This window comes from Salvelinus namaycush, chromosome 23, assembly GCF_016432855.1.
Source record: "Salvelinus namaycush isolate Seneca chromosome 23, SaNama_1.0, whole genome shotgun sequence".
In the NCBI taxonomy this organism is placed as follows: Eukaryota; Metazoa; Chordata; class Actinopteri; order Salmoniformes; family Salmonidae; genus Salvelinus; species Salvelinus namaycush.
The window spans coordinates 10,733,036-10,746,859 of record NC_052329.1 but is presented as its reverse complement, the minus strand read 5'-3'; the positions used below and the strand labels follow the sequence as shown (position 1 = coordinate 10,746,859).

General features: G+C 44.4%; 1 protein-coding gene across 1 annotated transcript in view; it reads right to left on the bottom strand.

The window, feature by feature from the left end:
• The window catches only part of LOC120018962 (calsyntenin-2-like), a 96,429-nt gene that overhangs the window by 76,121 nt on the left and 6,484 nt on the right, over positions 1 to 13,824 (bottom strand). Inside the window, exon 4 of the mRNA XM_038962171.1 lies at positions 3,878 to 3,893. Coding sequence (XP_038818099.1) covers positions 3,878 to 3,893 — 16 coding nt within the window. The remainder of the gene's footprint in view (positions 1 to 3,877; positions 3,894 to 13,824) is intronic.

The window sequence follows — 13,824 nt, the reverse complement described above, 5'->3', positions numbered from 1 at the left end:
GGTACACCTCCAATTGACTCAAATTATGTAAATTAGAAGCTTCTAAAGCATTACATAACATTTACATTTTACATTTAAGTCATTTAGCAGACGCTCTTATCCAGAGCGACTTACATTTACGTCATTTAGCAGACACTCTTATCCAGAGCGACTTACAAGTACATACATTCATACTTTTTTTTGTACTGGTCCCCCGTGGGAATCGAACCCACAACCCTGGCGTTGCAAGCGCCATGCTCTACCAACTGAGCCATAATTTTCTGGAATTTTCCAAGCTGTTTAAAGGCACAGTCAACTTAGTGTATGTAAACTTCTGACCCACTGTAATTGTGATACAGTGAATTATAAGTGAAATAATCTGTCTGAAACAGTTGTTGGAAAAATGACTTGTGTCATGCACAAAGTAGATGTCCTAACCGACTTGCCAAAACTATAGTTTGTTAACAAGAAATTTGTGGAGTGGTTGAAAAACGAGTTTTAATGACTCCAACTTCAACTTCCGACTTCAACTGTAGTTTTGTAATTTTATAAAACAAGCAGACAACAAGAAAATTGCATTTGAAAAAGGTCCAGTTTTTGCCGTGAGCCAATGGGTAAACCAAGATAACCACGGGCTGTTTTCCCCCAAAGCTGGCATCGCCGCCACCGTTCTATCTAATATTGTCTGGGAGAATAACCAGAACTGGCAGCTCGAGAAAAAGATTTTAGCTTACAGTATTTATTATGGCAAATTAAGCAGCCCATATTTAGTGATCACTTGTAGACTAGCACAGAAAAGCAGCGCAACAGATGAAAGGAGAAACTAGTGATCAAACCTGAGTTAGTAAGTAGACTATCTTTGGTAGATTGTGCGAGGCTCGCATTGCGCCCTACAACAATCAAACAAATGGTGAGATTTTTTTCATGAAAGTAATGCAGACAACATTGTAAACTCGGTGGTTCGAACCCTGAATGCTGATTGGCTGACAGCCGTGGTATATCAGACCGTATAGCACGGTATGACAAAACAGTTATTTTTACTGCTCTAATTTCGTTTGTAACCGGTTTATAATAGCAATAAGGCACCTCAGGGATTTGTGGTATATGGCCAATATACCACGGCTAAGTGCTGTATCCGTGCATAAGAACAGCCCTTAGCCATGTATTGGTCATATACCACACCCCCTCTTGCCTTATTGTTTAAATATAACATGTTACTTTCCACACAAAGTAATATTGTAAAGTAAGGTGTTACTTTTGTTAAATGTAACGAGTAATATATAGTATATTACTTTTTCAAGTAACTAATGACAACTTCTCCCACTTCTTCTTCTTCTGTGGTTCACTAACCCATCAGGAGACAAAACACGAGTTGGTAGAGAGAGAAAAATATCTAATTACAAAGACGATTTGGCTCATCTGTGTGGTTCAGTGAGGAAGCAGATTGCATTTCAGTACTTCATTAATAAATGAGTTTGGGAACAACGGCATAATGATGGCTCCTTTGTCCCTGTGCTCAGGACAGGGTCTACAGAATGCTACAGTACACTTCTGGCCATAACTACAGACCAATTATAGTGCAACTCTGGTATGTAGAACATGCAATGGAAGCTGTTTCACTGAAGTTGGCCAGGATATGATCCAAAAGCATTCTGAAGCAGCAATGTTTCCGTCCACAGCTGGAATGAAGCCTGTGTAGTGTCTCTAAAGGGTTAAGGAATATAGCGTCTCTACAGTGCATTCGGAAAGTATTCAGACCCAATTACTTTTTCCACATTTTGTTACGTTACAGCCTCATTCTAATTTTTTTTTTTTTTTTTTAATACTCATCAATCTACTCACAATAACCCATAATGATGAAGTAAAAAAACAGAACTACCTTATATGCATAAGTATTCAGACCCTTTGCTATGAGACTCGAAATTTAGCTCAGGTGAATCCTGTTTCCATTGATAATGCTTGAGATTTTTCTACGACTTGATTGGAATCCACCTGTGGTAAATTCAATTGGTTGGACATGATTTGGAAAGGCACACACCTGTCTACATAAGGTCCCAAGGTTGACAGTGCATGTCAGAGCAAAAATTCCAAGCCATGAGGTCAAATAAATGGTCCATAAACCTCCGACACAGGATTGTGTCAAGGCACAGATCTGGGGAAGGGTTCCAAAAAATGTCTGCAGAATTGAAGGTCCCCAAGAACACAGTGGCCTCCATTCTTAATTGGAAGAAGTTTGGAACCACCAACACTCTCCCTAGGCCTTTGTAGTAGAGTGGCCAGACAGAAGCCACTCCTCAGTAAAAGGCACATGACAGCCTGCTTGGGGTTTGCCAAAAGGCACCTAAAGGACTCTCAGACCATGAGAAACAAGACTATCTGGTCTGATGAAACCAAGATTGAAATATTTGGCCTGAATGCCAAGCGTCACGTCTGGATGAAACCTGGCACCATCCCTATGGTGAAGCATGGTGGTGGCAGCATCATGCTGTGGGGATGTTTTTCAGCAGCAGGGACTGGGAGACTAGTCAGGATCGAGTGAAAGATGAACAGAATGAAGTACAGAGAGATCCTTGATGAAAACCTGCTCCAGAGCACTGAGGACCTCAGACTGGGTTGAAGGTTCACCTTCCAACAGGACAATGACCCTAAGCACACAGCCAAGACAATGCAGAAGTGGCTTCGGGACAAGTCTCTGAATGTCCTTGAATGGCCCAGCCAGATCCAGGACTTGAACCTGATCGAATATCTCTGGAGAGAAAATATCTGTGCAGCGACATTCCCCATCGAACCTGACAGAGCTTGAGAGGATCTGCAGAGAAGAATGGGAGAAACTCCCCAAATACAGGTGTGCCAAGCTTGTAGCTTAATACCCAAGAACCTCAAGGCTGTAATTGCTGCCAAAGGTGCTTCAAAAAAGTACTGAGTAAATGTAATATTTCAGTTTTTTATGTATAATACATTTGCAAAAATTTATAAAACCTGTTTTTGTTTTGTCATTATGGGCTATTGTGTGTAGATTGATTAGGGGAAATTACAATTTAATACATTTAAGAATAAGGCTGTAACGTAACAAAATGTGGAAATATTCAAGGGGTCAGAATACTTTCCGAATGCACTGTATATACTGTGTACTATAGCTGATCACATATTGAGCTTGAGTGGTAGCATGAGAGATGGGTGAAGAGACAGAGAGAGAGAGAAAGCAATTTGAGGCACTGTCCAGGAGTCAAAGTCCAGTCCTCCACAAAATGGCAGAGCACATGAAGGATGGTTTTTAATTACCAGTCAGAGAAATAGAGAAAAGGAATGAACAAGTCGAAAGAGGAGAGGCATCGGTCTGCCTCGGAACAGACCTGATATTTCTCTCTCTCGCAAATTTTTTTATGAATCTGTTTCTTTTTAATTAATTTTTTCAAGCTACGTCTTTGAACTCCTGGGTTCTGAAGGAATATAGACACAGCGGTACCTGTTCAAAACATCTGTTAGTGTATTAAAAGCAACCCTCTAGCCTCTCCCATCTTTTCCTCCACTCATTAACTTAGTTTTCAAAGGCACAAAGGGTCTTTAGGGCATCTCTAATCCAATATGTTTTTTTTCTACATCTTAATACATAATCTTTAATCACTCTAAATTAACATGCCAGATAGGTACCATTTATACTCTGTGACTGAAAATATGTTAATTCAATGAATTGAATCACCTGCGGGACAAGTTATTACACTGTCAGGTCTGAAACACAGTTGGTTCAATGTTGGAATGCCCATTTTAATGTTCCAATGGAATGTTCCAGTGGAACCAATGACTAATGGGACAGAATTTTGCTACAAAAGGCCATATTAGGCTACACTCCAAGTTACAAAACAATAAATCATCACTGTCACACCCTGATCTGTTTCACCTGTCTTTGTGCTTGTCTCCACCCCCGTCCAGGTGTCGCTCATCTTCTCCATTATCCCCAGTGTAATTATAACTGTGTTCTCTTGTCTATTGCCAGTTCGCTTTGTTCGTCAAGCCTACCAGCGTTTTTTCCCCTTGCGCCTGTCTGTTTCTAGTTCCTGTTTTCTAGTTTTCCCGGTTTTCACCATTCTGCCTGCCCTGACCCTGCCTGTCGTTCTGTACTTTGTCACATCACACTGGATTTATTGACCTCTGCCTGCCCTGACCCTGAGACTGCCTGTCGTTCTGTACCTTTTGGACTCTGATCTGGATTACCGACCTCTCTGCATCTGGGTCTTCCCTAAAACATGATAATCACTATACATTAATTGACACATTATGCAGGTTCAATACTATGCTAATGTTATCTATCCACCATCCACTCCTAATCTGCTGTATGGTGAGGAGGAGCCGCTAGGTGCTAACCGCTAGGCGCTACCCACTAGGGTAATGAGAGGCTGTTTAATGCTCTCTATCCACCATTTAGCCCTAGCCTGCTGTATGGTGAGGAGAAACCGCTAAGCGCTACCCGCTAGGCGCTACCCACTAGGGTAATGAGAGGCTGTTTAATGCTCTCTATCCACCATTCAGCCCTAGCCTGCTGTATGGTGAGGAGGAGCCGCTAACCGCTAAGCGCTACCAGCGAAGGCGCTACCCACTAGGGTAATGAGAGGCTGTTTAATGCTCTCTATCCACCATTCAGCCCTAGCCTGCTGTATGGTGAGGAGGAGCCGCTAACCGCTAGGCGCTACCCGCTAGGCTAATGACAGGCTGTTTGTCATTAGCAGTGTGTGGAGGAGTGTTATGCTAGCTCTCTGTCTCCCATTCAGACCGACAACATGACGGAGGCTAATTAATCACAACACATTAGCCCCACTGTGTGTTTGCTCGTATCTGTTTACTCAGCGTCATTACGGGGATCCTCAGACGCTCATCACATTACCAGACAGTCCCACCCAGATAGAAGACTCTTGCTGTTAGTTACCAGTGAATAGGGAGGGACAGAGCGTCTGTCTGAAATAAGATACTTATAAAATAAAGTAAATGTATGTGTGATGGTGTTTAGTGAGCCCAGATATTTTATTGAATCTAGTGATATAGAAATATTTTGCCTGAGGATGTTTGTCAGGTTACGATTATTGGTTTTGATTGAACATGGCACCAATATCACTGTATCTATGTAATGGTGGTAAATAGGACTGTGCATACCATTGAACCGGGGTATTCGAGGGTATTCGAGGGTATTCGAGGGAGCGAGGGTTGGAGGGTTGGAGCGAGTAGTCGCATTTCGCTTCGCTCCACAGGTAGTATTACATTTCATTACAGTACAACGGTTTGATTTGTTTGATCTTAGCACTTTTTTCTTAGCTAGCTACATAGCCGTCTTTGTATCAAAGATAATTGTGTAGTTTAGAGTAATTATCGAGGTTAGCTAGCCAGCTATTTTTCGTCGTCCTAACGTTGTCAACACTGCTAGCTAGCCAGCTAGCCAACTTCTGCCGAAACATTACAACGGAACGATTTGATTAGTGTAGTGTTAGCTAGCTACATAGTTGTCTTTGCTGTCTTTGTATCTAAGATAATTGTGTAGTTTAGAGTAATTATCTAGCCAGTCATCGAGGCTACCTAGCCAGCAACACTTTCAAACAAAGTCAACAACGCAGCCACTGCTAGCTAGCCTACTTCACTAGCCAGCAGTACTGTATCATTTTAATCATTTTAGTCAATAAGATTTTTGCAACGTAAGCTTAACGTTCTGAACATTCGAGACGTGTAGTCCACTTGTCATTCCAATCTCCTTTGCATTAGCGTAGCCTCTTCTGTAGCCTGTCAACTATGTGTCTGTCTATCCCTGTTCTCTCCTCTCTGCACAGACCATACAAACACTTCACACCGCGTGGCCGCTGCCACTCTAACCTGGTGGTCCCAGCGCGCACGACCCAGGGGGAGTTCCAGGTCTCCGGCAGCCTCTGGAACTGCCGATCTGCGGCCAACAAGGCAGAGTTCATCCCAGCCTATGCTTCCCTCCAGTCCCTTGACTTCTTGGCACTGACGGAAACATGGATTACCACAGATAACACTGCTACTCCTACTGCTCTCTCCTCGTCTGCCCACGTGTTCTCGCACACCCCGAGAGCTTCTGGTCAGCGGGGTGGTGGCACTGGGATCCTCATCTCTCCCAAGTGGACATTCTCTCTTTCTCCCCTGACCCATCTGTCTATCGCCTCCTTTGAATTCCATGCTGTCACAGTTACCAGCCCTTTCAAGCTTAACATCCTTATCATTTATCGCCCTCCAGGTTCCCTTGGAGAGTTCATCAATGAGCTTGATGCCTTGATAAGTTCCTTTCCTGAGGATGGCTCACCTCTCACAGTTCTGGGTGACTTTAACCTCCCCACGTCTACCTTTGACTCATTCCTCTCTGCCTCCTTCTTTCCACTCCTCTCCTCTTTTGACCTCACCCTCTCACCTTCCCCCCCTACTCACAAGGCAGGCAATACGCTTGACCTCATCTTTACTAGATGCTGTTCTTCCACTAATCTCATTGCAACTCCCCTCCAAGTCTCCGACCACTACCTTGTATCCTTTTCCCTCTCGCTCTCATCCAACACTTCCCACTCTGCCCCTACTCGGATGGTATCGCGCCGTCCCAACCTTCGCTCTCTCTCCCCCGCTACTCTCTCCTCTTCCATCCTATCATCTCTTCCCTCTGCTCAAACCTTCTCCAACCTATCTCCTGATTCTGCCTCCTCAACCCTCCTCTCCTCCCTTTCTGCATCCTTTGACTCTCTATGTCCCCTATCCTCCAGGCCGGCTCGGTCCTCCCCTCCTGCTCCGTGGCTCGACGACTCATTGCGAGCTCACAGAACAGGGCTCCGGGTAGCCGAGCGGAAATGGAGGAGAACTCGCCTCCCTGCGGACCTGGCATCCTTTCACTCCCTCCTCTCTACATTTTCCTCTTCTGTCTCTGCTGCTAAAGCCACTTTCTACCACTCTAAATTCCAAGCATCTGCCTCTAACCCTAGGAAGCTCTTTGCCACCTTCTCCTCCCTCCTGAATCCTCCTCCCCCCCCCCCCCCCTCCTCCCTCTCTGCGGATGGCTTCGTCAACCATTTTGAAAAGAAGGTCGACGACATCCGATCCTCGTTTGCTAAGTCAAACGACACCACTGGTTCTGCTCACACTGCCCTACCCTGTGCTTTGACCTCTTTCTCCCCTCTCTCTCCAGATGAAATCTCGCGTCTTGTGACGGCCGGCCGCCCAACAACCTGCCCGCTTGACCCTATCCCCTCCTCTCTTCTCCAGACCATTTCCGGAGACCTTCTCCCTTACCTCACCTCGCTCATCAACTCATCCTTGACCGCTGGCTACGTCCCTTCCGTCTTCAAGAGAGCGAGAGTTGCACCCCTTCTGAAAAAACCTACACTCGATCCCTCCGATGTCAACAACTACAGACCAGTATCCCTTCTTTCTTTTCTCTCCAAAACTCTTGAACGTGCCGTCCTTGGCCAGCTCTCCTGCTATCTCTCTCAGAATGACCTTCTTGATCCAAATCAGTCAGGTTTCAAGACTAGTCATTCAACTGAGACTGCTCTTCTCTGTGTCACGGAGGCGCTCCGCTCCGCACTGCTAAAGCTAACTCTCTCTCCTCTGCTCTCATCCTTCTAGACCTATCGGCTGCCTTTGATACTGTGAACCATCAGATCCTCCTCTCCACCCTCTCCGAGTTGGGCATCTCCGGCGCGGCCCACGCTTGGATTGCGTCCTACCTGACAGGTCGCTCCTACCAGGTGGCGTGGCGAGAATCTGTCTCCGCACCACGTGCTCTCACCACTGGTGTCCCCCAGGGCTCTGTTCTAGGCCCTCTCCTATTCTCGCTATACACCAAGTCACTTGGCTCTGTCATATCCTCACATGGTCTCTCCTATCATTGCTATGCAGACGACACACAATTAATCTTCTCCTTTCCCCCTTCTGATAACCAGGTGGCGAATCGCATCTCTGCATGTCTGGCAGACATATCAGTGTGGATGACGGATCATCACCTCAAGCTGAACCTCGGCAAGACGGAGCTGCTCTTCCTCCCGGGGAAGGACTGCCCGTTCCATGATCTCGCCATCACGGTTGACAACTCCATTGTGTCCTCCTCCCAGAGCGCTAAGAACCGTGGCGTGATCCTGGACAACACCCTGTCGTTCTCAACTAACATCAAGGCGGTGGCCCGTTCCTGTAGGTTCATGCTCTACAACATTCGCAGAGTACGACCCTGCCTCACACAGGAAGCGGCGCAGGTCCTAATCCAGGCACTTGTCATCTCCCGTCTGGATTACTGCAACTCGCTGTTGGCTGGGCTCCCTGCCTGTGCCATTAAACCCCTACAACTCATCCAGAACGCCGCAGCCCGTCTGGTGTTCAACCTTCCCAAGTTCTCTCACGTCACCCCGCTCCTCCGCTCTCTCCACTGGCTTCCAGTTGAAGCTCGCATCCGCTACAAGACCATGGTGCTTGCCTACGGAGCTGTGAGGGGAACGGCACCTCCGTACCTTCAGGCTCTGATCAGGCCCTACACCCAAACAAGGGCACTGCGTTCATCCACCTCTGGCCTGCTCGCCTCCCTACCTCTGAGGAAGTACAGTTCCCGCTCAGCCCAGTCAAAACTGTTCGCTGCTCTGGCACCCCAATGGTGGAACAAACTCCCTCACGACGCCAGGTCAGCGGAGTCAATCACCACCTTCCGGAGACACCTGAAACCCCACCTCTTTAAGGAATACCTAGGATAGGATAAAGTAATCCTTCTACCCCCCCCCCCCCCCTTAAAAGATTTAGATGCACTATTGTAAAGTGGTTGTTCCACTGGATATCATAAGGTGAATGCACCAATTTGTAAGTCGCTCTGGATAAGAGCGTCTGCTAAATGACTTAAATGTAAATGTAAATGTATTCAAATCCTACCCTACGAGGTCCGGACTACTGCTGGTTTTCTGTTCTACCTGATAATCAATTGCACCTACCTGGTGTCCCAGGTCTAAATCAGTCCCTGGAACTAGCTTTGAGGTCCAGATTTGATTTTGAGGGCCATAGAACATACTAACATCTAACATGTAGAAGTGAATTTGTGCACCTGCAGTTACAGTCCATATAGGTATACTGAAATGATCAACAACCATCCCTAAGAGCAAATAATTCCACAGAAAAAGCGCTGACTCAACCTACTGTAGGTAACTAAAGCAGACACACCACACAGAGCACCACTGAGGGAGAGCAGTGAAACATAACCAGTGCTGATGAATAGACACATCAGCACAACTTTACAAGATGAGCTGGATCCCTCAAGTGATTGGAAAATGCCTGTGTGTTTGTGTGCATATGGGTGTGTATGATGCACCGGAGTCTAGTAGATCACCAAAGGATAGGAAGACTGACACAAGTGAACATTCAGAAAGAGTGCATTTGCATTTTGTGTGTCTACGTGTGTGCGATCGTGCTTGTGTCTCCCCGCTGCGACCCTACCCATTCAGCCACATTAGTAAGTGAGGAGAGGCTGTAGCCTGTGGCTGAAATGCAGCTCTCTGTACAGCCTAGCTATTAACCCCGGTTCACTCAATACTTAATGACCTACCCTCTGCTGTAAAGTAGCAGCCGCACCAACAGCCTCTCTGGAAAAACAGTGTAATGGACACTCCAGTTGGTGGGAGCTGATTGACTAATTATCCACTATAGCTTAAAAGTTAATGTAGACTCTTAAGAAGCCCATGTTTAGCCCAAGTTTAGCAGTTGGAATTGCTGGACATAATTTCCAATGGGCCTGTGTGTGTGTGTGTGTGCTGTCTGACATTGTGTCAGTCAGAGAGAGCGAGGTATTAAGTCAAGGCATTGAAATTAATGAGGTGTGAATGGTACCTAGGCAAAGCCCCCAAAAACAAAACTCCCTTCAGTTAATTAGTGACTGACTGTGAGCCCCAGACTGTGTCTCCAGAAGATACTCGTGACCACAGCTCAGAGAGAGAGGGAGAGAGAACAATTTGCACATCGTTACAAAACTGAATATAGACATATATGACATCATTTGAAATGTCTTTATTATTTTGGTACTTGTGTGAGGGTCATTTTTACTGTAAATGTTTTATTGTTTATTTCACTTTTGTGTATTATGTACAGTACCAGTCAAAAGTTTGTACACACCTACTCATTCAATGGTTTTTCTTTATTTTTACTATTTTCTACATTGTAGAATAATAGTGAAGACATCAAAACTATGAAATAAAATAATAATGAAATAATAACACAAGAAAGTGTTCAACGACTCTTCAAAGTAGCCATCCTTTGCCTTGATGACAGCTTTGCACACACTTGGCATTCTCTCTACCAGATTCATGGTAGTTGCATTTCGAGAGAGAGAGAGAGAGAGAGAGAGAGAGAGAGAGAGAGAGAGAGAGAGAGAGAGAGAGAGAGAGAGAGAGAGAGAGAGAGAGAGAGAGAGAGAGAGAGAGAGAGAGAGAGAGAGAGAGAGAGAGAGAGAGAGAGAGAGAGAGAGAGAGAGAGAGAGAGAGAGAGAGAGAGAGAGAGAGAGAGAGAGAGAGAGAGAGAGAGAGAGAGAGAGAGAGAGAGAGAGAGTAGAACAAAAGTTCCAAAATAATAGACATTTCAAATGTCATATTATGTCTATATACAGTGTTGTAATGATGTGCAAATAGTTAAAGTACAAAAGGGAAAATAAATATGGGTTGTATTTACAATGGTGTTTGTTATTCACTGGTTGCCCTTTTCTTGTGGCAACAGGTCACAAATCTTGCTGCTGTGATGGCACACTGTGGTATTTCACCCTATAGATATGGCAGTTTATCATAATTGGAATTGTTTTTGAATTCTTTGTGGGTCTGTGTAATCTGAGGGAAATATGTATCTCTAATATGGTCATACATTTGGCAGGAGGTTAGGAATTGCAGCTCAGATTCCACCTCATTTTGTGAGCAGTGTGCACATAGCCTGTCTTCTCTTGAGAGCCAGGTCTGCCTTTGGCTGCCTTTCTCAATAGCAAGGCTATGCTCACTGAGTCTGTACATAGTCAAAGATTTCCTTAATTTTGGGTCAGTCACAGGGGTCAGGTATTCTGCCACTGTGTACTCTCTGTTTAGGGCCAACTAGCGTTCTAGTTTGCTCAGTTTCTTTGTCAATTCTTTCCAATGTGTCAAGTAATGTAACGTTCGTTCTCCTCCTCGTCTGACGAGGAGCATGGATCGGACCAAAACGCAGCTTGGGTAGAATACATATTTGTTTTATTAAAGAACGAAGACGAACACGAAGAACACTTGATAACTACAAAACAATAAACAACGTGAACAAACCTGAACTAGAGAACATATAACATGAACGCACGAACAGGAAGGAACACACGAAAAATGAATGAAAGAACGAAACGAAACAGTACCGTGTGGTGCGACATACACAGACACAGCAACAATCACCCACAAACAAACAGTGAGAACAGCCTACCTTAATATGGTTCTCAATCAGAGGAAACGTCAAACACCTGTCCCTGATTGAGAACCATATAAGGCTAATAGAAAAGAACCCAACATAGAAACACATAACATAGAATGCCCACCCCAACTCACGCCCTGACCATACTAAACAAATACAAAAACAAAGGAAAACAGGTCAGGAACGTGACAAGTAATTATCTTTTTGTTTTCTCATGATTTGGTTGGGTCTAATTATGTTGCTGTCCTGGGGTTCTGTGGGGTCTGTTAGTGAACGGAGCCCCAGGACCAGCTTGCTAAGGGGGCTCTTCTCCAGGTTAATTTCTCTGTAGGTGATGGCTTTGTTATGGAAGGTTTGTGAATCGCTTACTTTTAGGTGGTTGTAGAATTTAACAGCTCTTTTCTGGATTAGCGGGTATTGGCCTAATTCTGCTCTGCAGGCATTCTGCTCCATTTTGTGAATTCTTGGTTGGTGAGCGGACCCCAGATCTCACAACCTTAAAGGGCAATGGGTTCTTTAACCTCTTGACGCTAGGGGTCAGATTATTATTATTTTTTTAAATAACGTTCCCAAGGTAAACGGACTATTTCTCAGGTCCAGATCGTAGAATATGCATATCATTTACAGATTAGGATAGAAAACACTCCAAAGTTTCCAAAACTGTCAAAATATTGTCTGTGAGTATAACAAAACTGATTCTGCAGGCGAAAACCTGAGGAAATCTAACCCGGAAGTGATTTTTTTATTTTTTTATCTGTTTCCTTGCCCGTCTTTCTTCCATTTAAAGGGGTTTCAACCAGATTCCTTTTCCAATGGCTTCCTCAGGCTGTGACCAGGCTTTAGACATAGTTTCAGGCTTTTATTTTGAAAAATTAGCAAGATTTTTCAAAACTAGTCAGGTGTCCTTTGATTAGTTCCTGCGCGCGAGAGGGGTAGCTCTCCATTTTCTTTCTCTCTTTTATTGAATAGGTTACGGTCCGGTTGAAATATTATCAATTATGTTTGTTAAAAACAACCTGAGGATTGATTATAAAAAACATTTGACATGTTTCTACGACCATTACGGATACTTTTTGGAATTTTCGTCGAACGGAACGAGGCTTTAGTTTTCTGAACATAACGCGCAACCCAAATGGCGTTTTTTTGTTATAAAAGTAATATTTATCGAACAAAAAGAACATTTATTGTGTAACTGGGAGTCTCGGGAGTGCAAACATCCGAAGATTATCAAAGGTAAGCGATTAATTGTATTGCTTTTCTGACTTTCGTGACCATGCTAATTTGGGGCTAGCTGTTGTAGCATTGATTGATACACTCACAAAAGCTTGGATTGCTTTCGCTGCAAAGCATATTTTCAAAATCTGACACGATAGGTGGATTAACAACAAGCTAAGCTGTGTTTTGGTATATTTCACTTGTGATTGCATGATTATAAATATTTTTAGTAATATTTTGCGCCCTGCAATTCAGCGGTTGTTTAGGAAAATGATCCCGCTAAAGGGATCCGTAGCGCAGAGAAGTTAACTGATTCAAATGTTTTTTGCCAGATCCTAATTAGTATGTCAAAATGTATGTTCCTTTTGATGGCATTGAAGGCCCTTTTTGCCTTGTCTCTCAGATCATTCACAGCTTTGTGGAAGTTACCTGTGGCACTGATGTTTAGGCCAAGGTATGTATAGTTTTTTGTGTGCTCTAGGGCAACGGTGTCTAGATGGAATTTGTGTTCGTGGTCCTGGCAACTGGACCACCATTATTTTCACATTTTGGTTACTACATGATTCCATATGTTATTTTTCTCTCTCTCTCTGTCTCTCTCTCTCCCTTTAGGGTGGCCATTACAGGCAACCCTCTCAGGCCACTACACTGTCTCCACATGCTAGAAGGAAAAATCAGACAACCATATCCAGCCAGCCGTCCTTCTCGCCAGCCTACATCAGAGCTGCTCCAACCCAGCCTGAGGGGTTCTGAGAGTGGGCACCAGCCCAGGAGCCAACCCCACACTGAGGCCTTGGCCACATCAAGAGGCCTGGCAGGAGGCAGTGTAGCCAGGCTGGCCAGTTAGCCTGTAGCTAATGACAACCCACTGGGACTGGCAACCCAATAGGGGAGTGTTCACCATCACATTGATTCAATCTAATTGTATTTGCACTACTAAGAGGGATACAAGTTCGTGTTGGTTTCATACATGGTTGAAGGACATAAGGGAGTGAATAGCTTTCATAGGAATGTGTTTGGTAGTACTAGTTTAAAGCTAGTGGTTTTAAATAAGAAAGTATACATTCTGTTTTATTTTCTTGGAAAGCAGAACTATGAAATAACATGTTCCGGCTTAATGCATTTTATTTTAATGATTTACAAGAGCTTCCAAGAACCAAGGTCAACCACAGCAGTTAAGAGCGAGTAAATTGTCCTCTGAATGAATGACAC